The sequence below is a fragment of the Heterocephalus glaber genome, unplaced genomic scaffold, assembly GCF_053883595.1.
Source record: "Heterocephalus glaber isolate CG9 unplaced genomic scaffold, H.glaber_assembly_v1.0 deba00000621, whole genome shotgun sequence".
Classification (NCBI taxonomy): Eukaryota; Metazoa; Chordata; class Mammalia; order Rodentia; family Bathyergidae; genus Heterocephalus; species Heterocephalus glaber.
The window spans coordinates 24506484-24533883 of record NW_028258153.1 but is presented as its reverse complement, the minus strand read 5'-3'; the positions used below and the strand labels follow the sequence as shown (position 1 = coordinate 24533883).

General features: G+C 47.3%; 2 protein-coding genes across 2 annotated transcripts in view; one reads left to right on the top strand and one right to left on the bottom strand.

Moving 5' to 3' along the window:
* Nucleotides 1–27400, bottom strand: part of Stmp1 (short transmembrane mitochondrial protein 1) — a 201240-nt gene that overhangs the window by 109659 nt on the left and 64181 nt on the right. The gene's annotated exons all lie outside the window — the stretch shown is intronic.
* On the top strand, nt 13770–26148 carry Fam180a (family with sequence similarity 180 member A). The gene is made up of 3 exons (XM_004851234.4): nt 13770–14098; nt 23186–23286; nt 24973–26148. Exons 1-3 carry the CDS (start codon nt 13771–13773, stop codon nt 25363–25365), a joined length of 822 nt encoding a protein of 273 aa, XP_004851291.2. The 5' UTR covers nt 13770; the 3' UTR covers nt 25366–26148.

The following is a 27400-nucleotide window of genomic DNA, read 5'->3' as shown; positions in this document are numbered from 1 at the left end:
GCTGGAGTTGGGGTACAGGCTATGGCCCCAAAATGCCTAACTCTCATTAATGCCACGATCTAGCCATGAGAGGAGAATTTTGCAGCTGGTTTCATCCTACTCCAAATTCTGCTGTTATCCAAATTCAGCCAGCTGGCTGAGGCTGGGCAGGGGGAAAGCTCTGGAACATACTCGCTGTACAGGAGGGAGACAGCACAATTCATCTATCGTCAGTGGAAACTGCATGGGTTCTTCCGGCTGGTTTTCCGAGGCCGCCATTGTCCTTTTATTTCTGAGCTTTCTTCATAATCTCTCTTGGTGTGATCTAAGTGCCTGTAAGAATTATACCTGTCCTAGCATCCAATAACCTCAAGAACCTGCTCTAGGCCAACTGTGAGGTTAAAAACAACCCAAAGAACAATTTCACCCTAAAGGGATAACTTACTATGTTGTGTTTCTTGGGGCTATTTGCCCTTTTCAAGAAGATCATTAACCTAAGACTTAATGGCAGAACCTCAGGCATTGTGACAGATGACAGGAAGGACTTTGCTGCAGGAGCCCGTCCTGCACAAGGGAGCCTGCTGTGGCAAACTTTGCTTCTCCTCTGTCCCATATGGTCAGCCCGAGGTCACTCTTCTTCCTCTGAAATCAAAATCTCCTCCTCCAGCTGCTGGGAAGAGAGAACAAAGCTGCCAACTGATTATTATTCAAAAACAAAGCAGACCATTTATTTTAGCAGGTTCAGAGCCATTATCTCCCCAGGACACAAGCTACAGTGTGTGCCAGCTTTATCTGCCCGCATTCCTTCTGTCCTCAATCCTTAAAGAGTGTGTTATTCCTCTTGCTGGAGCAAGACAAAAACAAACCAGAGAGAGAATTTTTTTTTTTTTTTTTTTTCCGGCAATGAGCTATGAAGGCTTCAGTCTCCTTCATAGGCTGCCTGGGCTTCTCATAGGGATAAGGATTTCCTGTCTTTTGTAGAAATCCCAGGCGGAGGAGAGAAGCCTTGGGCAGCCATCTTGCATTTGAAAGAGGGCAGCATGATGCCCTCAGTTCTGTAGCACAAGGCTGCAGCTTCTTTGAGGCTGAGAGTCTCAAGAAAGTGTTGCCAAATAAAACACAGAGCACCCAGTGAAATCTGGATTTCCAAAGAATAGTGAAGAATGGTTTAGTATAACTTTAATATTCCATGGAGTATACGTAGATACTAAAAGCGTATTCACTGTTCATCTGAAATTCAAATATGACTGGGTGTCCTATATTTTCATGCACTAAATCTGACAACCCTATCACATCACACCTCATCTCCATCCTCCCTTGGTCACCACACGGGGCCCTACTGATACCTCAAGCACAGCACAGTTCCTTTGCCTTGGACTCAGAACAACCAGAACCACATAGGAATGGCATAGACCTGAGTTCAGTGATGATCACGGTCAGAGAAGAAACTCTTGGGGTCACTTCTGTCCCGCTGCTTCAGTCTTCCTTTCCTAAGGTCACACTGAGCACCTGAAAAACTAATAAACATGTTCCTTAGAGCCAACAGACGACGTTTTCTCCATGGGAGACGACGAGAGAGCTGCCCCCTTGCCTACAGAGAAGTTTCTGGAAGGTGCCAATTTCTCTGGGCCCTGTCTGAAATCTGTAAGGCCTGGACTAGATTCCCAGTACCTGTCTGCTGTGGTTCTGAGTACAGTCTGTCCTGGGAGTCTCTCAGGGGACACTTCCTGTCCCACTGAGAAGGCCCAACCAGCCGCTTCCTAGCAATCCCTGGGCCTTCGGAGGACAAAGCTGCTTAGAGGTTAGGTCCTCATGGTGCTGAGACCCCCCTCCCACTGTCCAATTCCTCTCTTCCTTTCCCCAAAGCAGCTGGCCAAGAAAGCAACAGTCCTCCTCCCCGACAAGCAGTCACTGCCCACATTTAGGCTGAAAAGTCATCACATAATTTCTAATGCAATGAGGACTTGTTGTGCTTCAGTAACTCGGTTAAATTCTTTGTGGGTACTGGGGATTGAACTGAGGGCATGCTGAGTTATACCCCTGCCTTTTTTATTTCCCCGACACAATCCCGCTAAATTTCCCAGACTGGCCTCAAACTTGAGATCCTTCTGCCTCAGCCTCTTGAGTAGCTGGGATTACAGGCATGTGCCAGCATGCTAATAAAATTTATTTTTAAAGGAACATCAACTCAATGCCATCTAGTCATTCTTCTAACATAATTATTCTTCCTTCTCACTGGTGGTCTTTATTCCCTTTTTTGTCCTGCCACTTTGACTATGTTCTCTTCCACTGTTTGTTCGGTGGTAGTGGTGGTTGTTGTTGTTGTGGTTGTTGTTGTTGTTGTTCTTGATACAGGGTCTTACTATGTAGCCCAGGCTGGCCTCGAACTCACACCAATGCTCCTGCTTTTGTCTCCCAAATGCTAGGATCACTCTTGGCTCTTTCCCTGTTTATGTTCAATTTGTCCCTTTGAATTAACTGGCCAGTAAAGTTCATGGGAAAACCTATCTCTTTATTTTTCAATTAATTTCCCTATAAAAGCTATCTAACCAATAGCTTATATTTTTTTGCTCAATCTCCTCCAAAGCAAACCCACTCTTTCAAAATTTGCTGGAACTTATATTTTGTGATCTAGCACAGTAAGTCCTCCTAAACCACCAAGAACCTTTTTTTTTCTTTTTTAACAAGAGAGGACTCTACCCTCCCAGACATTTTATCATCTGGAGAATAGATACAGAATTATCTGGTCACGTCTCCAAAGTCAACATCAATAAGGATTTATGGGATTAAGAAAAACAATACAATCCAATTTAGTGGTAGAGATCTTGTGACTTTTTCTGATCCCAACATTTCAAGACTGGGTCGGATATTCTCCTGTGGCTCTGTGGCTTGTAATAACTATATTTGGGGGAGGATTTTTTTCCCCCTCTAACTGTGAGAATCTCAAGGCTCACTGTTCCAGAATGCTGGTTGTATCCCCAGTAAGGAAACTCTCTTCCCTGGTATTATCTATTTCTATTGTTTTATAAGAATGAAAAGGAGCTACATATTAAGCCTGCAGCACAAGGGAAGAGCTCATGGAAACACCATCTGTAGGGCTGTGATAGCAGATGACAAAGCGAGGAATGGGCGCCCCACTGTCCCCAAGCAGAAGGTCATGCAGGTCTACCTGCCACCCTTCTGCCACATTGTACCAGGCTTGTGTTTAGCACAATATGAGGTAACTGGTGATGGGCATTCACCTTCCAGGGTAACCCAGTGAGTTCTTTTGTTCATTCATTCTAAACCATGCATTGCACATCTCACATACCAGGTTCTGTGCAAAACATGGGAAACAAAAGATCTCCTCTGGCTCTGCAGGAATGACAGACCGATGCCTGAGACAGACAAATCATAAGAGCACTGCAGGGCATCTGAGTGTGGAGCTCTGCATCACAGGGTCTCAGCCAGGGCCAATACTGCACCCCCCGGGGGCAAATAACTGTATCCAGAGATATTTTTGGTTGTCACAATTCAGATGAGAGCTGTGACTGACATTTAGTGGGAAGAGACCAGGGATGCTGTCAAATGTCCCCAGTGCATAGGACAGCCTCCTGTGATGTGGAGTTATCTGGTGCAAAATGTCAGTAGTGCAAAGGTGAGAAAACACCTCCTGGGCCACGCCATGCTGTGGTCAGTTCTGTCTGGGCAGAGCAGGATTCTGTGTCCACTAGGCTACGCCTGTTCTTTCCCTGCTTCTGCAGTGGCTGACTTTTCCCTTAAGTCAGTAACTGCACCTCTCTCCATTGTAGTGTTCTTGTCTGTAAAATAGATCCCTTCTGGTCTGACCAACTATGGCTCTCTTGGGTCAATATTTGTGCTTCCACTGAACTCTGCTCCTGATAGGAGAACAAGGTGGCCAAAGATTGTTCACCTGACTTCAGGTCCAGAGATCAACTAGTTTCCCCTGTTGTTCCTGAATGTCAGTCAGGAACGCCCAGTGTGACCTCTGCCCAAGGACCTCAGGTAGTTGGCATCCAATCTGAGTCCTAAATTTTCCGTCAGCAAAGCAGAAGCCCTTAACTTCTGTGCCTCCCTGAGTCTGGAGGAAAGCTTTCAGTAAATGAAGCAAGATGAAAAGTTACCCAGACGCTGTTCCTGTGAGTGGGTCCAGCCACAAATGACACCTTTCTCCCTTTGGGGGCCCATGGTGGTTTCGGGGCAGGAGCACCCCTGCTCAGGCCCAGGCCCAGGCCCGTGGCATAGGCTGGACAGGACAAAGGTGGAGTCTATGTGTCTTTGCCATTTGTGCCCCTGAGAAGTTAGTCTTGGATTTGTGGCCACATATTCGAGTCTCCAGGGAGGTGGGTGAATCAGGCACCCAGAGATTCTTCCCTGTTTCCTCTCCCTCCTGGGGCTATAAACGCAGTCGCCACAGTCGCCAAACAGAAAGAGCCTGTTGGGGCTTGGGGCTGTGGGCCATGGGGAAGCAAGGCTGAGGAGGGAGGCACCAGGCCCAGCCCAGTGTGACCAGAGGCCTCCTCTGCTCCAAGTGCTGTCTGCCACCAGAGAGGCCTGAAAGGGCAGGGCTGGCATCACAACTACCCTGATTCCAGGATCACTAGACTCACTGTACCAGCAGGACAGCAGCCAGCTCTGCAACTGGAACCCTCTGTATCCTCCCCCCCACCAACCCAGGAACATCTGAGGTGGCACAGTCCATGAGCAATGGACAGAGAAACCCTCTCTTTTTATTAGAATAAAAATGAAAATCCAGACATACTAAGTAATGTGCCCAAGTTCCCTGAGCTGTTAGACAAGGGGGACCATTATCAAGGAGAACTGCCACATCTGTTCCACTAAACTTATCAAAAGTTAAGTGTTCCAAGTCAGTCAGCCAGATATTTCACATTCATTGTTTGGGTTTGTTTGTTTGTTTGTTTGGGCTTTTTGAGACAGGTCTCACCATGTAATTAAGGCTGGACTTGAACTCACTATGTAGCCTAGGCTGGCCTCTAATGCACTGTGATCCTCCTGCATCAGCCTCCTGAGTACTGGGATTACAGGCAAACTGGGATTACAGGCGGGTGCCACCAATACCTGGTTTTGTTTTTTCTTTTCTTCCCTTTTCTTTTAGGGGGAAGGCTGGTATAATTTATACCAAGTAAAATATGCAGCTCTTAGGTGTACACCCAGATCAAGATACTAAACATTGTTACCATCCTAGAAAGTTCCCTCAGACCCTCTTTTAATCAATACCCAAACCCCATCTAGGAAATAAATTTTTCTACTTCAGTCATTATAGTTACAGTTTTGTTTTTTTTTTTTTAACTGGGGATTAAGCCCAGGCTCTTTCTCTACTGTGAGGTGCTCATCAGAAGCCAAGCAGACCCCAGCACCATGCTCTTGGACTTCCAGAACCTCAAAGCAAACTAAATCTCTTTTCTATGTAATGACCAAACCTCAAGTATTCTGTTACAGTAGAAAAGCAGACTAAGATAACTCCTGCCCTCCACGGGAAACAACAGCCCTTTCTCCCTTCAGACACGTGAGCAAGAGCAAGACCCACAGTGGGCCCATGAACCAGGCCCTGCCAAAGCATTTGTCAGCAGCCTACAGACCCCTCAGTGAGTTCTACCACTCTTGCCCTGACTTTGTCTAACCCTGCCTCAGTGAGACTACACTACGCCTGACAGTCTACGTGAGTACACAACTCGGCCCATCACAAACTAGGGAAAAGGGCCCAACAAGAGACAAGGCCTTTTACACTCTTTCTGGGCATGTAAGGCAGAGTGGGCACAATCATTTGACTGACACACACATTTAAAGAATACACATTTTGCCTTAAGATTTATTCCAGAGATATTTCTTGGCCCATAAGGCTGAACTCCCAAAGGGCAGAATTACTACCGCCCTGGTACCTGTCAACTTGCACAAGAATCAGCTGAAGCCCTTCCCTCCTTACACCTCGGACTTCGCCCAGAATACCAGAGGCAGGGTAGTGGGGCACAAGATCCACTCCTTTCCCTCTTGGCTCCCTGTGATCGCTGTTCTAGTCCATACTTCTCTCCTCTCCCTTTCCTTAGTCCCAAATATTGATTTCTGCTCATTATGGGTTCACAAGAAGATAACCCAACCTAGACGTTGCAACTAAAAAGATTTTTCCGTTCTCTGCACTCCCTTTAGGCACTGTTGTTCCTTCAAGTTACCCCACAAGGAGCCCTGCAAGATCCTCTTGCTCCCCACCAACTGACCCAGTGCATTGCCATTTTCCTCAGCTCCTTCGAGTCAAGATCCACAGCTCCCTCTCCCCACCTGCTTGCTTTCACCCAGTGGAAGGAAGCTGTTCCCCGGGATCCTGTGGAGTGCTCAGCCTCACAGCAGGAAGGGCTGGCACTTCCCTGTTATAGGACTCCTCCTTCTCCTCCTTTCCCCGAGCTGCTCTCACCCTTTTCTTGCAGTAATGACACTGTACATCGGCACCCGACAGCCCTCATCCCACCACGGCCAGCCCATCCCTGCCAGAGCTCTGAAGACACCATCAAAACCCAGGGTATTTTTCTAACTTCTCCCCACCCTCCACCCACCTCTTGTTCTTTCAGGAACAAATTCTTCTCCAATGTTTCTAAACTCAGAGGAAGAGAAAAAAGAAAGAGTTTCTTCCCTTTTGATTGTAGATGAAAATAAACCAGTTGTCTATTTGTCAGTTACCCAAAACCAGATTTAGACATGAACTAGTCTTAGACAGGCTTTGAATTTAAGGACAAACCTGAAAGAGCCTCTGAAGTATTTTTTAAAACTCATCAGACGTGGCCAAGAGGTGAATGTGCTATGCTGTGGTTATTGGCTCTGGGCTGCCAAGGCAGGAAATTCCCTGCATAACTAGACTGTCTTCAAGGCCTGCTGGGAGCAGCAGACTCGTACCCCTCCCTGATGATTTCACCTGGGTCCCCATCCCTGCCACCCACTGGATCTGACCACGGCTCAGCAGCCACTTACTGTAAGTGACGGCAAATGTTCATATCCATTCCTCAAATCTCTTCTAAGCCAGAGATCAGGGAAGAAGATGGGATCCAACTTGCAGTTATGCCAACCACTTCCTCAATAAAATTTTCCACAACGTCTCTTCCTTCTATGTAATCTAGCCAAGGAGCAGCCAAGGTGTCCAGGGAACCTTCCATTCTGGCAAATTCCTTCCCTTCCCTTCCAGCCCTTAGCCCCAATCCTAACACACACACCACATACAGTGCCCTAGTCAGGGTAGGCCAGCCACACCCCAACATCTCAGTGAATCAACACAGCGAAGGTTTGCTTTTCTATCCCATTTAATGCCTGCTGCTCTTACCAAACATTGCCATGACTACAAGTATTTTTCCTAAATTATATCTATCGCCTTCTAAGTCATCATTCTTTTGGGAACTGCAACTGAATCACTTTGTGGAACTGAGATGTCCCTCTTCATAGTTTGCAGTGTAAATAGCACATGTCAAGCAGATCCCAGAGTACAGTGTTTGAATCCCCAAAATTTGGTAGTAGCCAGAAATCCAGTGTTATTCTTCAAGGCCTAGCTCCCTTGCATTCATGTACCCAAAATTTACTGAGTTTTTATCAGCATATAGGTAGAGATGCAATGAGCAAAGGTGAAGAAAACAAGAAGTCTTAGGGATGGGTCGATCTTTTTCAGTCTTGCCTGGCTGTGCCAACAGCAGTGGCAGGCTGGTAGCTGGAGAAGAGTTTCAAGGCCTGGGTGTGTAGTCAGATAGACAAAGTGTTCCTGGAAGCCATGGCAGTGACTTCACTGGGCTGTGCTCAATAACATTTTTTTAAAAACTATGCCAAAGACCTGAGCCCCAAGGATTCCTTCAGGCACATCCCAAGAGCACTGGATCAGGATGGGTCCCATCAAGTGCCCCGCGGACCGAGAGCCATGATTCCTTCTCTCCTGCTTCAGTCAGGTGGATCCATCAGACAGCTCTAACTGTCCATCCCTCCATCTATGTCTCTCAGACTTCCTGGTAACCTCCTTTTGGAGGCCCAGTTCCCCACCTCTGCAACTGGGCATGTTTGGAGGCATCCCGATGTCCACCCTCAAGAGATTGCCCTGGTTCTGAATCTTCCAATTCTTAACCTCAGGGGGCAAGTATAAGAAGTGCAGTAGATTGTATTGATTTCTGCTGATTATGGACTGCTAAAGAAAATATCCAGAGTACCCTAGGACTCCACATATGAATTAAACCACCTTCACCCCGGAGCTTTCCATACTCAGACAGGTGTCTCCAAGAAGTCATTGTGCTCCTCTTCTCCAGGTCCCCTGCCTCCCTCAGGTCTCCTTAGTAAATGAAGGAGCCTTGGCCTCCACTCCCGTGGTCTCCTTCTAGCTCAGCATCTGCAGAAACTGATGGGCAGCTCTTTTGCTAAAAAAGGGAAAAAAAAGTAATCTCTCAAAGGACACAGCCATCACCTACCTTTGCCTCACAGCACCTGGTGGACACCAGGGGATATTTGCTGTCTGAAGAGAATTTTGAAGGAAGAAATGGCCTTATTGGGAAAATTAGAAAGCATGAGGGGATGAATGGAATGATCTAGAATTTGCTCTACCTAAATCTCGACCCATGCTATGTTCCTATTTGGCCAAGTGTCCTCAATAAAGCAAAATAAAAGAAATGAATAGTATAAATTGTTCTTTTAACTATCCCAGATGGGATGAGTCAAGTAACAATGCAGTTTTGTCTCTCTGGACTGTGCTAGATAAGACACTTGCATTTGGAATGGAGATTACACTTTAGTCCACACAGTGCCAAGTTTCTCTGATGCTCAGTGACACAAAAACCCAGCTTCAGGGCCTCTGCCAAAGCAGAGGACCTTGACAGCATCCCCAGCAAAGGAGAGATCTGGCCTATTTGTTCTGCTGGCCCATCCACTGGTGGCCCTAACCTGTACTATCCTGAGTCACCACCGTGGTTATAGTGGTTAGCACAGCTGGCAGCAACAGCTGGATGTCTAGGCATCACATAGACCCAGGAGCTGAATCACCAAAAGGTTCCTTTCACCAGTCTGAAAGCAACATCCACATGGACCCCTACATCTCAAGAGGACGCGCTGGCCCTGCCCAGCACAAGCACACATGTCCTCCGAGTCATTCACATCGGCAACTCTCTGGGGCTAAATGACCTTTCTGCTTTGGAGATTGGCACTTCACATAATTACAGCCTTTTTTCTTTTGTTGTACCCAGTTAACTCACTTAACAGCCTTAAAATAGAATCCAGCCTAGAGGTGCTGGCTGCGTGAACAGAGAGCTTTCACCAGACTCAGAATCCGAGTTCAGAGCCAGAGGGGAGGGATGGGAGGTAGAGAAGTCTTAATTGTTCAAACCTGTGACTCCTTCTCTCCTCCCAAAGGAAACAGCAATGTCATAGTCATCTGCTTCCCAGAACAGAAGTTACCTGTAGTTCTGTCTCCATCATGCTCCCGTTCATTCATTCTCCAATATTTTTCCTACCTACTGGATGGGATCTACCCTTCAGATCCCCCCTACCCCTCAACGATTCTCTGTGCCTAGGAGGCTGATTTCTGTGGACCACATCGCTGAGCTCCGTTGCCCTCTGGCTGCCGCCGGATGGATCCAGCTATCTGGAATCAGGAAATGAAAATGAGAAAGAGGGACAGGAGAGAGTTCTGGGTATTTATCCCCCTGCTTCCTCCATGGTGGGTCACAGTTTGTACTAGTGGTGTCCATCTGTCTGGCCCACTGCTCCTAGGTGGCCTCTCTGTGCATCAATTTGCTAGAACTGCTATAAGAAACCGAGAGGCTTAAAATAACAGAAATGTATCGTCTCACAGTTTTGGAGCCCAGACGGTGGGGGGGGGGGGGGGGCGTTCTATTTGGCCTGATACATCTACTACCCAGCACGGAGGAGATGTTCAAACCTACATGAATGAATCCACACATGAACGAGGAAATGGCAAACCAATGGGCATCAGTGGTGCCACTTCTGTGCTAGCGCCCCAAAGTGAATATAATCTTCCCCCACTTGCAACTGTTAGGTGCCGCCCTGCCCAGTACACCCATTACAACTTTGTGCTTCCCGTAAGTGGAGGCCACCTTCTTATGTTTCTCGTGTTCATCTCAGCCCCTGCTAGTTGGTATATGGAAGTGTTTATCCCCTAGCAGTTGTGCCACCTTAGTAGGTGTGTAACCCAAGCTTCAGGGTGCCATAAGTAAAACAGACTCGCCTAAGGGTCTACTGAACAGAGCTGCTGTGAAAATTGAATGAGATAAGGCAAGGTGCCTGATCAGAGCTCAGTATATGCTGGAAAATTGTCAGAGAGATACAGGTAGGTGCTGCAGGAGTTCAGAGTGCAAATGTACCCAAGCACTGTTGCCTTGAGTAGAACACACCTCCCCCATCCTGCAGTATTCTGCACACAATCAACAGCTTGGGGAAGCTCTGTGGGCATAACTTTGCTGTGCTGTTACAAAGGCAGAGCTACCCGTCCTCTTGTCCATCTCAGCCAGTGCACAGAGAACCGCAACAGGAACAAGAAAAGCAGGGGAGAGAGAAGACTAGGCACAGTGTGTTAGGGTTTCACACTCCCTGAGAAACTGTAGACATTTGCCTCCCAGTGCCAAGTTGTGGTGGGTGGAGAAGGCCTGGCTCATCATCTTATGAAATGAAATTAGGCACAAACACATTCATATGCAGCCTAAATCCAAACGCTAATCCCCAGTTTAGTAATCAGTAAGTGACAGTTTCGGGATTTAAGGCTGCAGATGAAAACGTTCATGACTGGAGGCCAAGATCACGGGTGCTGGTCCTGGATCGCAAGCCACGTCCACATGGCCCTCAGCGCCTTCTACTTGAGGGAAACTTGGCAAGAGAAAGCCTAATCTGAGCTTCCGAGACTTCAGAGCCAATCAACAAATATTCAGTGGAACTCAGTCCCCTACTAAGTCCTTTGGGCAATGCTTGCAGATTTACAGAGTAAGTACAGAAAGAAAGCATCACACCAGAAGCAGGGAGATATGAGAGCCAGTAGAACTCACTGTGTAAGAGGCAGTGGTGTGCTGGAGGCTACTTCATGGGCCAACTGTTTGTTCTTCAGAAATGTTGCAACTGCTTGTCAAACCACTGATAGCTAGAAATGAGCCATGGTGGAGTATTTTCACCAGGGAAATTGGCAAGCGCTACAAACCAGGGATTCTCCCCAAACCCCAGAATGGGTTTTTCAAAGCTCCACTAAGGGGTTCCCAAAATGTAACGCTTTGAGGCAAGCTAGGGGAACAGTTTTGCATGCAGGGTATGGAATCACAGAGTTCAAGTTAAAATTCCAGCCCCCTTGCAGGTGATCTTGAGCATATACTTAACCCTCTGACCCTGATTCTTCATGTGTATAGGGCACCAACCCATGGAAAGCTTACTGTGTTCTGGGTATTGTTGTCGGCATTCATACATGCTAGGTCAGCTCCTCACAACAACCCTTAAAGATGAAACTGTCATTGCCCATTCTACAGATGAGGGAAATCAAGGCAAAGAGAGATTGAGAAACCCCACCAAGATCACACAGCTAGTAAGCGGCAGAGCCAATAGTGGATACAAAGGTAGGAAGCCTGCACCAGAGCTTGTCCTATGATCTTCCAGCTCTAAGCTTTCTGATGCAGGAGTTCCTGGCCACCTTTGGCCACCAAGGACTTGCTTGATATGCACTGTAAGCATGAGATACACATTAGATTTCAGAGACATCATCATAAGAACATAAAATATCTTGCTAGGACCTGAATTGATTACAAATAGAAATGATAATACTTTGGATATGTGGAGTTAAATAAATAACAGTAATGCAGCTAAGTGGACCTGTTTTCATTTCATTAACGTAGCAACTAGAAAATTTTAAATTACCCTTATGATTTGCCATATGTGTCCATTGGTGAGTGTAGCTCTATGCTGACCTCATAGCTTGTTGCAGACATTGAATACAAAGAGAAAATCCAGCACACTGCCTGAAACAAGTAAGCACCTAACAGCTATTATTAATACCAGTGAGCTCAGTGGCTTCAGATTTTATAGTAGAGAGCTGTGATTCAAGTGAAGGAGATTTCGAGGATCTTCTCCAATGGTCATTCTTTCTGGCTACCACCTCCACAGGCTGGAAGCTGACAAGGGAAGGGAACTTTCAATGTCCTTCAAACTTTACTACTCCCCATCTGTAATTTCAAAGAAGCTGAGGAAGTAGTATTGGACAAAACCAAGGTGTCCACGGCATTACTTAAAATGATCACAGAAAAACATTACTATTTTGCTTCAAAAGCCCTGGGTTCAATCCCCAGCACCACAAAAGAGAAAAAAAAAAGTGGAATGCTATTGGTATTTTGATTGGGATTGCATTAAATCTGTATAACAGTTTTGGAAGTATGGCTATTTTCACTATGTTGGTTCTGCCTACCCAAGAACAGGGACATCTTTCCATTTTCTCATATCCTCTTCAATCTCTTTCTTCAGAGTACTGTAGTTTTTAATGTGAAGGTCTTTCACTTCCTTGGTTAGGTTGATTCCTAAGTATTTCACTTTTCTTGATGGTATCATGAAAGGTGTTGTTTTCCTAATTTCTCTCTCAATGAGTTTATTATTCATGCACAGGATAGATATTGGGAAGAAGGAAGAACATGACAAAATGGAAAGGGGAACAAGAGAGGGGGAAGAGAAGGGAAGGAAGGAAAGGGATTTAAAAAGAAAACGGAAAGAAAAAATGGAAACAAAGCCTTTTCAAATAGGGAGGGAAAGAGGGTTGAAGGCCAGGGAGCGGAATGGGGAAACAAAGAAGAATTAAGATGTATTACGTACAGGTACACGTTCCCTATGGTGAATGTGATCATTATGTATTGCAAACATGTACTAATGAAAAAATAAATATTTTAAAAAGATAGTGCAGGGGCTGGGGAATTAGCTCAGTGGTGCCGCCACCTGCCTCGAAAGTGCAAGGTCCTGAGTTTGATCCCTAGTACGAAAAAAAAGATAGGGGAATCTTTAAGAAATCAGTCCTTGGAAGGGACTCATGTCATGCCTGTGGAGCCCTGGTTAGTTACAGGAGCCAACCTGACCCCTGAAGCTCTGGGCTTTCTGTCTCACAGTGCAATCTCACCCATATACGCTGGTACTGCATGCTGCCACCTGTCATGCAGACCTCACCAAGCAGAGCAGAAGCTGGCACCATGCTCTTGGACTTCCAGAACAGTGAACTAAATAAACCTCTTTTCTTACAAATTACCCAGACTCAGGTATCTTGGTTTAGCAACAGGAAACAGCTTCATACAAGCATCGTGAGTGTGAAGGGAGGGTAGACCCTGGGCTCTTGCCTGTTGACCTGCACAGATTCACACGGACAACACCTATTCACTCAGTCAGTCACCTCTCTACTTCTGCTCCCTCACACTCTGCCCACTCCTCACCTGTCCAGAGCCTGGGGAAGGACCTGGGCCCCAGATCCCTGGATCCACTCTAGGTGAGGGTGACAGTGACACCAGCCCGGGTGCTACAGTGATTGTGCTGTCCTGATGGCAACTCCAGGCTCCAGCAGCACCAGCATCTTCCAGGCAAGCTCCCAGCCCTTCCTACGGCCCTTGCCCCTGGCTCCGATGTAGTATGTGTGGACAAGGAGAGCTGCCAGCTCTTTGCCGGGCTCTCTAACAAGTTCTGCTGGTCTGTTTGTTAAAGAAAAATTCCAGTGGGTGCATCCAACACATGGAACTCAAGTACAGAAATTATATTTATCCACCCCACTGCCAAGGCAATCACATGCCCTGTGAATCACTCCAGATGTGCTCAGAACAGAGCCTCTGTGTGGATGCTCCGGCCCCCAATCCCAGAGAGAGTAGGATTAAGAAGGTGGCGGCTCTGTCCCACCCAGGAGGTTGCCGTCTGCTCCACCCTGCTGAGGCGGGACGAGGACATCACTGCACTTCTGGAAAGGAGGGTGAAGGAACCCTGTCTTCTCTCTGGGACGAACTCAGGAGCCCACCTGTAGCAGCTGGGTCTGAGGGTCGAGTGTTCACCTCTTTGGAGGAAGACATGTGTTGGAAGACTTTGCTGCTTCTGCTGTTGTATTATAATGCTCAGGCTACCGTGTCCCATGGATGGAGCAGGGGTGAGTTGCTTTTTATTCATTCGCTCATTTGATGCTCTCTTGTCTTAAATATAGTTAGGAACTTGGAGGAGAGGGAAGGAAATCAGAGCCCCTGGCCCCTCTTGGATCTCATCTCTGCCGGTCGCTCTGTGTTTCTTCACAGGTCCCACCCTGGTTAGGTGCCGGCTGACTTGGGAACCAGGTCGAGGCAGAAACCTCAAAGGGCTTCCCCTTCTGGTGTGCCAGGGAGAACTAACTCCTCTGGGCTTCAGGAAGTAGGCACAGGTTCCTCCCGGCTCCCCACCAGCTGCTGCAGAGCAGGTGCCGAGGCCTGTGACCCACATGAAAGAAGGATGGGTGCTGGGATGCAGGAGCCCTTGTGCCTGGGGCACCAGGATGAGGGACTCTCAGCCTGGGTGGCCAGGAGGGAGGGCTACATGCTTCCCCTGACCAGCAGCAGATGCATCTCTTCAACCAGGTAGGGCTGGCCCGGGAGCAGGTGAGGAAAGAACCCCGTGTCTCCTCAGAGTGGTTGCCTTGCCACGCCCACCAGCCCCTGCCAAGCCACCTTGGGGAAGAAAGGGGCCTGCAAAGGCTTGCCTCTGATTGCTGGTTTCCTCTCCGTCTCCAATTTCCCCTCCCTCAGACGTCATTGCTCAGAGCCGGGATGGCATCTTTCCCTCTGAGCCCAGGGACTGGCCCTGCATGGCAGGCACTGACCGCCCCTTGAGCCAGTTAGGGTCCATTACTGATAGGAAACGAGGGACCAGGAGTTCTGCCCACTCCACACAGATCTGGTCTGAACTCTTTCCACTGGCCTGAGTCAGCAAGTTCACATCCCAGGAAGAACTGGAAGAACAGTGCTCCCTCAAGTCAGGCCTGGGGGTGCCTCTAGAGACCCAAATCTGAGGAAGGTGGCCTGGTGGCTGCATGGGTCACATCTCTTCTTCTCAAGGCCAGTGTCAGTCATTTTGGATTTTGTTTGCTTGTGGTTAAGCCCAATATCAGGGACTTGCCAGTCCTCGGAGCTGAGCCAGGACATGACTATTGTCCAGAAGAAAAGAGTACAACATTTTCTTTTTCTTCTTGTAGCTATACAGAGTTCACAACCCACACACACACACACACCTACACGCACATGATGTGCACACACTTTGGGCACACTTGAAGTAGCAAACAGATCTTGCAGCTGGGCTCGGTCACTTAACCTCTGTCACCCAGGGCACTACTTAATTCCCCTACCTCAAAGGATAATAATACCCACTCTTCCTGATGCAAAGCCAGAAGATAACTTGTAATATGGCTTGTAAAATCTCTAGCTGCTTCAGGGGCTCCAAAACAGTTCTGCCCTTAATTAACTGACTGTGTGATCCTCCCTGAGTTTTAGTTTACTAACTATAACAGGCTAACGTAACAACACTTAGCCTATGGTGGTGTTGTGCAGGTCACATTCAAACAGAAATGAAATGGTTTGTAAATGATGAAGCTCTCTATAAATGTTAGCTATTACCTATCAGGTTTTCTTTAATAAGCAAAAATTTTCCATTAAAGAAAGTTTGAGGTCCCCAGCAGTGTTCGGTAGCCACAGCCCCGGAAGCAGTTATTCTGGCCAGGCCTCTGCTCCTGGGGAAGGTCTGTCCCCATCATGTTCATGATCTTCATGATCGAGATAAGCACGAGGTCAATCCAACTGACACCAGGGCATTATGAGGCGGCCAGTGACCAGCTCTAGACTTGTGCTCCAAGATCCAGGTCAGCACCAACAAATGATGTGGAGTTCCTCCAGTTCATACCCAAAGTCTTCCTCATGCTTAATTTTTTTCATATTTAACGTTTTTCCAATAATAATAGGAACACACAGTTCTTGTCATTTCTTAAAGTGGAATTAAGGGACACACCCAAATAAATAACAATTTTTATTCCTTTCACCATTCTTCTTACCTCAGTCCCAACTGCAGCCCTGCCTTAGATGAATCCCCTCTGAAAGCAGTCAGAGGTGTCCTCTCCTATCAGATCTTCCTGGTCCACCCCCACCCCCAGCTCTCACATGTAGAACTGAGGTAATAAACTCAGGGAATACACGGCTGGCAGCACACCCTTTTTCCTACAATTCCCCCAGCCTCTCCCAAAGACACACTCTCTAGGATTGTGCCCTAGGAGGGAGTTTCTATGCCAGGATCCAGGGTTGCCCATTCCAGCCCTGCTGGCTTGATTCTGACCAAATGACTCACCTGCGGTTAGTGTGGCCAACCTGGGGATGCTGGATTTACACACACACACACACACACACACACACACACACACCCATGTCCTTGCATGTCCCAGGTCCTGCCAGAGCAACACTGGAGCAAAGAGGACCCAGCAGACGTTTTAAAAATTGAAAAATATGGGACTGAGGATGAGTTTAGCATACATGCAGCCCTGTGTTCAATCTCCAGTACTATGGAAAGAAAGAAGGAAGAAAAAAGGAAAGGAAGGGAAGAAGGAAGGAAGAAAGTGAGGGAGGGGAAAAAAGGAGAGAGTGAGTGAAAAAGGAAGAGGGGAGGAGAGAGGAAGGAAGGAAAGAAGAAGGGAAGGAAAGAAGGATGGGGAGAAGGAATGAAAGGTTGGAAACTTGACCTTATTAACCAATAGGAACAGTCACATTGTTGTCAATAACACATAAGCAACGCAGGTCAGTAGGGAAGGATGCCCTCCATCCTTTGCTGCTCGTTGGACTCTGTCAGCTCAGTGTCATCCCAGAGTTGAGGGCGCCCTCACTCACAAGTACTGTGCCAGGGAAAGGCCAAGTTGGTGCCCAGCAACAGCATCCTGAATGCCCTGTGCAGAGCCACCTGTGTCTTCCACACAGCTCCAGGAGGCAGGTGGTGCTGTGACCATTTCCAGGAGAGGAGATAGGAGGGTGGACCAGAAGGGAGTGACCCTGGGTGTTGACTGTCTCGATGTCCACACTCCTCCTCCACCACCTCTCCAGGTGACACTGCACCTTCAGACACTCTCCTGAGGACCCAACACATGGACTGAGACACTGGCTTACTCGGGCAGCCCTAGGTTCCCTTAGGGCTGGCTCAGGAGCCAAAAGATGGGTGACAGCAGTAGAATCTGGCACAAGATCTTTCACAGGCGAGCCGTTTCCTTTCCATGCTCACTGTGGTTTCCACAGAGTTGCTTCAGCTGATACACTAAACATAGTTGTGTTTTGGCTCCATGACGTCTGCAGTCTGAATCCTTCCCAACAAGCTCTCAGGCTCAAGTGTTTCACACACAGTGAAAACCAAGGAGCCTTAGCGTTGTTGTTATATGGAGTGGATTGTAGAAATGTGAGGAGGAAGAGGGAGACTTTTAATCCAAGAAGAGTGTAAAAAGTCTAAGAAAAAGTCAGACCGCAGCACAACACTGCCAGCTCTACTTGGGGCACCTTCTATCTGTACATCAAAGCCAGAAAGTCTACAGGGATAAAGCATGGACATAACAACTGCCTTTACTGGGATAAATTAAAAATCTCTCCTTCCAGGCTAGAGCAGGAACTCCTGAGATATAAAGGAAGGGTGTGGTGGAGACAAAAGTCAATATGTGCTTTCTGATCATTGGCCAGGACCTAGAACTACAAATATTCTTTAGAATCACGCTGTTAGAAAGAAGAAGATTTCTGTAAATATTCTGATTGAAAAGAATCAAGTTTGGTGACAGGGGTAGGTAATATGTTGCTATGGGATTGTTCCTTCAACAAACAGTAATGGGCATAGTGCTTGGAACTGAGGATATCGCAGTGAACAAAACAGACAAAATCCCAGGCCCACGTGGAAGGGAGGCAGAAAATGAACACATGAACAAATAAAATGTGTGGGTTTTGGATGTCAGTAAAGTAGGAACAGTGGTTAGTGGGTACAGAGGTTTAAAATTTTAAACACAGTGTTCATGGAAGACCTCATGGAGAAAGTGAAAAAAGACCTAAGAGGTGAGGAGACAAGTCACACAGTCTCTGTTCCAAGCACAGGAACAGCTATACAAGGGCTCTGTGGCAGAAGTTGGCCTGGCATGCTCAGAAGCAGTAAGAGGCTTTGTAGCCAGGGTGGTGTGAGCTCTGGAAGAGTAGGACATGAGTGCAGAGAGGTAGAAAGAAGTTAAGCTGTGGAATACCTGTAGCCACCTGAAGATCTTCATCTTGTGCTCCGAGAAGGGGTTCTGGGCAGAGGAGCAGCACTGTGAGACCCACAGCTGCACAGATTCACTCTAGTTTCTGTTTTAAGAATAGAGTGGAGCAGGGGCCTGGGATGGTAGTAGAGACATTTACTAGGGAAATGTTCAGGGCTAGGACCAAGAGGCTGGCGGGAGTGTGGTAAGAAGTGGCCAGGCACCTGATCAATGGTGGAGGTACAGACAGCAAGATCTGCTCATAAGTTGAGGGTGGGATATAAAGGACAGAGAAAGTCAAAGATGGCAGCTGAGCAACTGACAGAGACTGGGAAGGCTGGAGATCAGGCAGGAGATGTGCGTGTGTGTGTGTGTGTGTGTGTGTGTGTGTGTGTGTGTCAGGCACTGGGAATGAAGATAAGGAGAAACAGCTATCACAAGTCCAAAGGGGAGCTTCCATTAGGAAGTCTGGGCATGTGGTCTGGAAATAGCAAGTTGAAGGCACCAGAAGCAGGAGCAGAGCCCACAACTGCAGCAAGCACACTGCAACATGGAGACCAGCAGTCAGGGAGCAGGCATTGTTTATTACAGTGAAAGACAGAGCAGTGTATTTTCATGTTGTTGTGAAAGACCCACCTGAGAGGAGGAAGTTAAAGATTTGAAAAGAAAAGTTTGGATTGTGGAGGCACCATCTTTATGGGGGCTTCAGACACACATGGACAATGTAGCTCTAAATGAGTGCATGGTCTGAGAGCAGAGAAGTCCATGTGTGTAAGCCTGCTCAAGTGTGTGAGGCAACCAGCTCACAGGGTGGTGGGAGGTGTGGAGCAGTCCTCTGAGAAGGAAGGAGAGGGAGAGGGAAGGGAGATAGGATAACGGGCAGGCAGCATTTAAGGATCCCTGTGAGCAAGGCTGTAATCTCCCCTACTTGGGAGGCTGAGGCAGGAGGATTGAAAGTTCAAGCCCAGGATGGGCAACTTAGAGACTCTATCTCAAAATAAAAAACAAAAAAAGACAGGGATGTAGCTCAGAAGTAGGAAACTTGCCTAGCATGTGTGAGGCCCAGGATTCAATCCCCAGCACCACCACCACCACAAAAAGAACCCTGTCAGGTAAGTGATTGTGCCATGGTGCTTCCCTCCTGCCACATGCAGGTGCTCAGGTGCAGGTGTGCAACAGGTAGGGCCAGGGTGTGCCCTTGCCAAATAAGTCCAAAGGAATAAGAAGGGAGCAAAGGAGTTGGGATCTATGCAACACCTAAAAGTGGTTGTAGTTTGACCTTGAAAATCACATTATTCTAAATCAAAATTAGAGATTTAAAATGCATTTTATTTAAGAATATGTTCTATACCAAAAGCATCCATTTATTCACATTTATTCACACTGGTCCTTGCCATAGCTACCCAGAACTGCAGAATGCCCAGCCTTGGGACAGACATCCCTACGAAAAGATAGTATTGTTCACTCTATCCGTGAACCTGGGTTTTGGAGTCTGGGAGATCTGGGTCTTAATTCTAGTCCTATCTCAAACAAATTGGGTGGCTGAGGGCAAGTTCCATAAGCTCCAACTTTCTTTAGCTATAAAATAGGAAGTTAATACTTAGCTTTCAAGGTACATCTGGACAGCACAAACCCGGCTGGCTGGCACACACTGAGTGTGTGATCTTATTATACCTGAACCCCACATAGGGACAGGTCAGTCTGAGGTCCAAAGGTGTCTCTCTACAGGAGAACCAGTCAGGGCATTGGATACCACGTGAACCCTGCACCTCTGGACCCAGTCCATGTCCATGACCATCAGTAAGTGAACCCGAGCCCACTATGTCATAGATGCTATTTGTCTGGGGAGTTGAAGGAAAGAGCCTCAGTTTCCCTCCCTAAGGCTAGCCTGTGCAGCAGATGATCCATCATGGGGGAGACAAGTGATTCCCGGGTGTCCCTAGGACAGGCGCACTGCATGGCCCTCATAGATACATCCACACACTAAAGGAATGCCTGGTGGGTGGGCTAGGTGGAGAAGACAGCAAGTGGGCAGAATTTTATGCCAAGTGAAAGATACCAAAGCCAATAACTCCAATACGAATCTCCCAGTAGCCCTCTTAGCTGAGGCTCCATGGACCCTGGGGTGCAGCAGCACCCCCATGTCAAGGTCTGGTCTCCTCTCTGTGCTCTCCTTGCCCTTCCATCTCAGAGGAGGTGCCATGGCTGTTGGGCATCCAGGCAGGCCCTCGAAGGGCTCTCTTTGAGAAGACTGATCTGGCCAGTGCAGAGAGCAGAGACCTGAACTTTTGAGCACCTCCATAAATTTAGGGGTGGGACATCAGAGAAAGGAAAGAGGCAGGGAAAGGGGAGACAGGGCTGTTTTCCTAGTGAGGGAGGAGGAAGCCTAGCTTCAAGCTCAGAATCAGCCAGTCCTTGCTTTGGCCACCAGCATTTCCTGCAGGAGCCAGCCTTTCTCATTGTGGATGGGAACATCTGGGAGTGACCTGACATTTCACTCCCAGCCTTTCCAGTGAAGGGAGATGTACTCACCCTGGCAGCTGCTGAGCCTCTGAGGTGTCTATGGAGGGCTTGCTGCCTACCCACCAGCAGCCTAAGGCAACACAAATGCCCAGCCCTTCCGGATGCTCAGTGCTCCTGATTAATGCAGCTACAGAACCATGGGGGGCAGCCTTACCCTCCAGTACACCTATGCCAGAGATGGGGGAAGGGAGGGAAGCCCCTGTGCTAAAACTCCTGAGCTCCCCACATACCCATCCTACAGTGGTTGCCATTTTCCTGGTCCAGGCTGAGGCCACTTCTAACCATCTCCACCCAGCTGTGTTAGTGGCTATAGGAACAACCGGAAAAGACTGGAAATAAGCCCATTACTAAGCTTTGAACCAGGAAGTGCTTCCTGCTCTACTCTGGGAGAACTAGGTCTCTATCTGGCTGAGCTCCTTCAAGGAACTATTTGCAAGGAAACAATTGAGGAAGAAAGCTCAGGAGGAGGAGGGAAAGAAAAGGAAGAAGAAAAAGGAGGAGGGGAGGGGGAAGAGGAGGAGAAGGAAAAGATGAAAAAGGAGGAGGAGGAGGGAGTACAGGGAGGAGGAGGAGAGAGGAGGGAGGAAGCCAAAGATGAGGAGAAGAAATGGAGTAGAAAGTAAAGTCATGCTTAAATCCTGTCCTGAGAAGGGCTCTCTGACCCCTTTCATGGTGGAAAAAGAAAGGCACAGAAAGAAAGAGCTCATGCCTTGACGTAACACCAGTTATCTTGGTTTGCTGTTCTACCAGAGAGAAGGCAAAAGCAAGGCTGTCTCCACTCATTACTTATAGAAACATAAAACCACACTCATCAGGCCCCAGGCAGCTGAGTTCAGATGACACAAGGATTCCTGGGACGGCAGCATTTCAGCAACACTACATCGCCAGCTTTTTCTGAAAGTGGGAGATTCCTATAGGGAGCTTTTCAAGAAAGCTCCTTTTTAGTTGAAGATATATCGTTTTTTATCTCTTCTGAGGGAAATCTTTCTAAAATGCTTTAAACCGTCCCTGCCCTCTTTAGCAAGCCACATTGAACATAATCTGATCTTTTCTCCATGGCTCAAGGGCACCAAAACCAGCAGAGCCATCATTATGGTTACGCAAAATGTAACCCTTGCACCTGACGGCCTCATATTCCCATGCCTGATTTTTACAGTGCTTCCCCCAATTGTCTGGGGAATCATAATCAAGAGTCGTTTATTTGTTGTTCTTTGTTTTGTTTTTTTGATATAGGGACTCATTATGTAGTTCAGTCTGGCCTTGAACTTGTAACCGTCCTCCTGCCTCAGCCTCCTGAGTGCTAGGATTGCATGTGTGCACCTCCATGCCTGGCTCATAATCAAGAGCCTTGAAGGGCCAAGGATTTAGCTCAGTGGTTTCATTGCCTGCTGCGCAAGCGCAAGGATCTGAGTTTGATCCCCGGTACCAAAAAAAAAAAAAAAGAGCCTTGAAGAAGCTGCACTTGATTTAGCAATTGTAAGCCTGCTAGCCCACCACTTCTGTACAGTGCTTGCTACCCATAGTTGACTTTGTGATCAAATAAGTGAAAGGTTAATTGTGTAGTTGAGAGTTGGAGACAGGGGTTGCACGTTCACTTAAGCTGCTGAAAAAGGCACATATAAAAGTTGTTTTTCATCTGCACTCCCAACATAGCATTTTTCATTATAGTTATAATACTGTAATCACTATTTGTCCTCCAAGTAATGAAGGGCTCATCTAATGAGGCCAGAAGCTTTATCTTGCTTGGTTTGTAGCACTCCACATCCATCTGGCAAAGTATTTAGCATTGAGTTATATTCTTGGTATCTCTTAGTTAGAAAAATAAAAGAATATCTCATTAATATTAAAATATCTAGAATCATCCTTGTTCCAAAAGGAGAGGATCATTCAGTTTACTAAGTCAATATCAAAAGCTATAAATCTTTCTATTGAAATCTATCATTTACTACTGACTGTAATTGTGTTCAGACTCCTGGGAGCTCTGTTTCCAATGAGTAGGGTAGCCAGAAGTCGGATTCTCTGATTAAATTATAAACCAGCACTGCATAGCGATGAAACAAAGTGCTCAGTTTTGTGGTACTACTAGGGGACAGTATTTTTAGGAAATCCCTTGTTGAATTGGGAGATTTTTGTTTGTGTGCACATTTCTGCTTTGCTTCCTTTAGCTTTGTTTTAATATAAATTCTCTAGCACAGACATGTCCCTAGGCATATCAGTTCTTCAAAACTTTTTCAAATGGTTCTGATGAGCCACTGGGTTTGAAGCCATCAGTCTGAGACTGCCTGGGAACTTAGTGGAACCTGCCAGGGGAGTCTGTCCCCTCTACCTGCAATCTGTCAGCTCACTTTGAAGACTCATGGCTTTGTTCAAGGCCAAGTGCAGCAAGGCAGCTGATTGCTCAAAACAGCCTAGTGTACACACAGCAACCCAGTTCACTCTCATTTCTTCCAGCTGTACTCTTCCCTGCTGCTCACCGGCCAAAGAGGTCCTCCTCCATGCCGCTGAACCCTGTCCTGCAGACCTCCCTGGAGGAAGTGGAACTGCTGTATGAGGTAGGGGAGGGCAAGTGGTCCACCCAGATCACCCAGGGGAATTTGCACCTTCTCTCTTTTGGAGGAGCAGAGGGGGCCTGCCCATGCCCCCAGACATGAGTGGCCTGGGCTTTGGAAGGGAACAGCCTAGACGAACTGTGGAGGTTTTGGACTCCTGCTTATCCCAAAGCAAGACTCTCCTGGTATCTCCCCTCCTCTCCTGTGTGCCACAGTGGGGATGCTGGCCTTGGGAGTTCAGTTCAGGAAAATGAGAGATTAGGGTGGTCCCATGAATGCCACCACCCATGCCCAGGCACCCAAGGGTGGCCCATACCCAAGAAAAGGCTTTGAAGCATGGTTCATCAGTAGGATCTGCATGTGTGCCATGTCTCTAAGGCCCTGCTGCTGTGACACCAAGGCCACCTGCCTGTCCTGCTAGCCCGTCCAGGGTTCTGAATGCAGGAGCCTCCCTGTAGACTCTGCTCTGCCACCCCTACTCCAAACTACAGGCCAGACGTTCCAAGGCTGCCTGGCTCAGGCCAGCAGTTCAGGCCCAGGGTCAAGATCTGAGCTTTAATCCATCAGCCCTGTGACCTCGCATGAGCCACCATTTCTCCCTGGGTCTGACTCTCCTTAACTGTTAACCTGAGAAGAGTTCAGCTCTGATCCCCAAAACTGCCCTCCCACTTTGACATTCTGACTCCGCATACTAGAACTGTCTGGTTAAGAAAGACACAGCCCATATGGCCACACAGAGGGACTGGGACAGAGATGCCAAGCCCTGCCTTGAGGAGCAAACTGGCAGATGCATAGCATTGACCTGCCTTGAACCTGGGAGTCACAGAACAGATCCATGGTTTAGAAAGACATCAGAAAGTGTTGGACAGCAGGTCAGAAAGCAGATGGAGACTGAGATCTGGAATCATTCCATCTATGTATATATTCATCTCCTCCTGTGAGGAGCCAGGGAGACTCCTGGCTATGGACAGGGAGGCAGATGACAGACTTTGCCCTTATACTACAAGCTGGAGAGAAATGAAGACAAATCTGAATGCAACTAAATCCCTAATGCAAGGTGCTACATTCCTTAAAGTCCCACTTTCTGCTATAAAAGCTTTTGAAATAGCCAGGCATGTGTTACATTTACATATTTGAAATCCCAAAACTCAGAGAGGCTGAGGCAAGAGGATCAAAAGTTTGAGCCTGACCCAGAGAATTTAGTGACTTAGCAAGACCCTGTCTCAAAATAAAAAATAAAAAAGGGGTATAACTCAGTGTGAAAGTTCTAGGTTCAATCCCCAGTACTGAAAAAAAAAAAGTTCATTTATCCATTTATGCTTTAGAAGATCTTTGGTGGATGAGAGAAAGAAAGATAAAGGATTGATCTGGTTCACTAGAAACAATAATTGGCCACTTAAATAGTGGCTTTGTACCAGGTACTATCTTATGGAACTCTCGCGATACCCCCATGAAGTAGATGTTGTTACTAATCATTTTACAGAGAAGAGAAATAAGGCCTAGAGAAGTTAAGCAAGTTGTCCACAGTGACACAGGAAGTGGGAAGATCAGAACTGGTACCCAGGCCTCTTTGATCCCAAAGCTCCTTCCCCAGCTCCCTCCCTAAGCAGACATATGTGACAATGGCAATAGCTGTGTCCTGGACAACGCTCAGCTTCATGTCTTTCCACATCCCGTGTCTCCCCCCAGCTCCTGCTGGCCGAAATTGAGATCAGCCCTGACCTGAAGATCTCCATCAAGGATGAGGAGCTGGCCTCCCTGCGGAAGGCCTCGAACTTCCACACCATCTGCAATGATGTGATCCCTAAGCGCATCCCTGACATCCGAAGGCTGAGTGCCAGCCTGGCCAACTCCCCCGGCATCCTCAAGAAAGAAGACTTTGAGCGGACAGTGCTGACCCTGGCCTACACGGCCTACCGTACAGCCCTGTCGCAAGGCCACCAGAAGGACGTCTGGGCCCAGGCCCTTGTTAGTCTCTTCCAGGCTCTGAGGCATGACTTGATTCGATCCTCAGGCCCCAGAGTGTCCCCCTCAGAGCCTGGCCCACACCAGGACCTCGAACCAGGGACCAGTACACAATAATCTAGAAAGCTCATCCTCTGCTCCAGTACAGAGACTGCCAACAAAACACGTAACAGGGCAGCAGTGATAAGAGGAGACTGTGTTATTGCCCATTGCAGTGTGACCTAGGCTGGATTAAAGAGCCATAGAGCTCATCCAAGATGCCTACAGAAGCAGCACAGATTGCCTGAGACACCCGGAAATCTAAGATTGCTGCAATGTAGAGCAATCAACATACACCTGAGAGGAGACATAGCTAGAGAAGACACCAAGAAGTTGGGTGTGGGGGATAAAGGGAGACAGATATCTTGGATCCTTCAGCCCAGGTTGAATGAAACTTTTCTCCATCGTAATATAAAGAAATCAGAGCTATACCCCAATAAACACAGTGTTAACTAAGGATAAACCTGACTTTTCCAAAAGCCATCAAGAAGAATTGGTTAGAAAATCAGTAGTTTTATGACCTGCGTGTCTGGACTCATCCTTTCTGAATGCTATTCTCATACAGAGGAGGAACAGAAAGGGGCCACAGAAATGCCACCGCTCCCTCCATGCCTTCTCCTCTGGACAGAGACACCAAGTGAACACAAAGAGGGGATCCTAATTAAGAGGGGTCACTGGTACCCATGCCCATCTGGCATAACTTAGCCTCATCAGAGAGTTAAGTGCACCCAAGAGAAATGATCCTCAGGTGACAGAATTTTACTTTTTCAAATGTCAACATTTTCATTTTAGAAATGTTGGCTTGATATGAATTTTAAACATATATGATACCGAATAAAAGCTTAAGACATTTCACACACATATATATAGCCAATCATTTGGACCACCTCAAAATGAAGGAGTTAGATAAGATAGGCTCTAAGATTCCTTCTACCTGTGAAATTTCTACAAACATTTAACAACTGTGAAATACTACATAGGGAAGGGTCTGTGAAGGGGGCTGGACTTCTGGTACCAGTCTGGCAGGACCCCAGGCTCTGCTAGATCTGTGTCCCATTTTGAGTTCTCTTCTGCCTTCCTCTCTGTCAGGCAAAGAGATCATTCTTCATTGCTTCATTACATGACATCCAGTATTTCACTGTAATAACAGAGAGTGTTTCATTGTTACCAACTTGCCCTTTGCAGTTTGCTCTTCCTTAAACGCCATTGCTTGAAAACTAAGAAAATTGGGACTGTTGTCATTCTGTGTTAAACAAGACTTAATAGATGAAAGTGTAAAGTACCTGATAAGGATTCCTCACCAGCACAGGGATCTTTCTGGCTTCTCTTCCTCAGTTTATAGCTGGGTCCTGGAGGCTAAAACTGCAAGAAGTCTGATCTTAGAAGGAGTGAGATTCTCTGAATTCAAAATTGATTCTGAAAAAAGTATTTAGCAAGTGTCATCTGATGAGAAGGAGGTCTGGACTTCCTCAAATCTTTGAACAAATGAGCTTCTAGATCAGCACTAGGCACATGATCATACATAGGCCCAATTCTGAATATCTGTTTATATCTTCAGGTCTCTGTCTTCTGGTTGACTTTTGCTCACTCTCTCTGTCTCTCTCTCTTTCTGTCTCTCTCTCTCTCTCTCTCACTCTCATGCATGTTTGCTGTATAGTGATTCCGTTCAGTTCAGGTATTTGATACATATACACTTCTCATCTGGATCATTTTTACTCTCCATTCCCATTCCTCCCACCACCACCCCCTTCCTATACTGTGACAATGCATCATCTTTCCCTTTCCTTTGTACAGGACAAAGGCTGATGTGCAGGCAGGGTTGGGACTCCCCAGAGGAATTGGCCCTCATAGCCAACCTTTGCTCTCTGTACTTTTCCTGGAGGTGGGGAGGGACCAGCAACGGCTTCAGTCCCTACATACTGTCCAATGGCCTGACAGTTTGCATCCCACCCCGAGACTCTGCCCCACCAGAGTGGATCTGAGAGCCTTCCTGTGCTGGGAATCATTTGGTGGAAAGACCCACCTATGTATTCTTGCCAGACCTCATGGCATAGAGGGCTGCTCGCAGGGGCAGGAGATCTGTGAATAAGAGCCTTGTTCCCAGGACCACTGG

Coding starts and splice junctions, on each gene's coding strand:
- Fam180a (XM_004851234.4), top strand. CDS start 13,771: ATGTGCTCAGAACAGAGCCTCTGTGTGGATGCTCCGGCCCCCAATCCC. Junction 14,099..23,185: donor GTCCCATGGATGGAGCAGGG/GTGAGTTGCTTT, acceptor CATTTCTTCCAG/CTGTACTCTTCCCTGCTGCT. Junction 23,287..24,972: donor AAGTGGAACTGCTGTATGAG/GTAGGGGAGGGC, acceptor GTCTCCCCCCAG/CTCCTGCTGGCCGAAATTGA.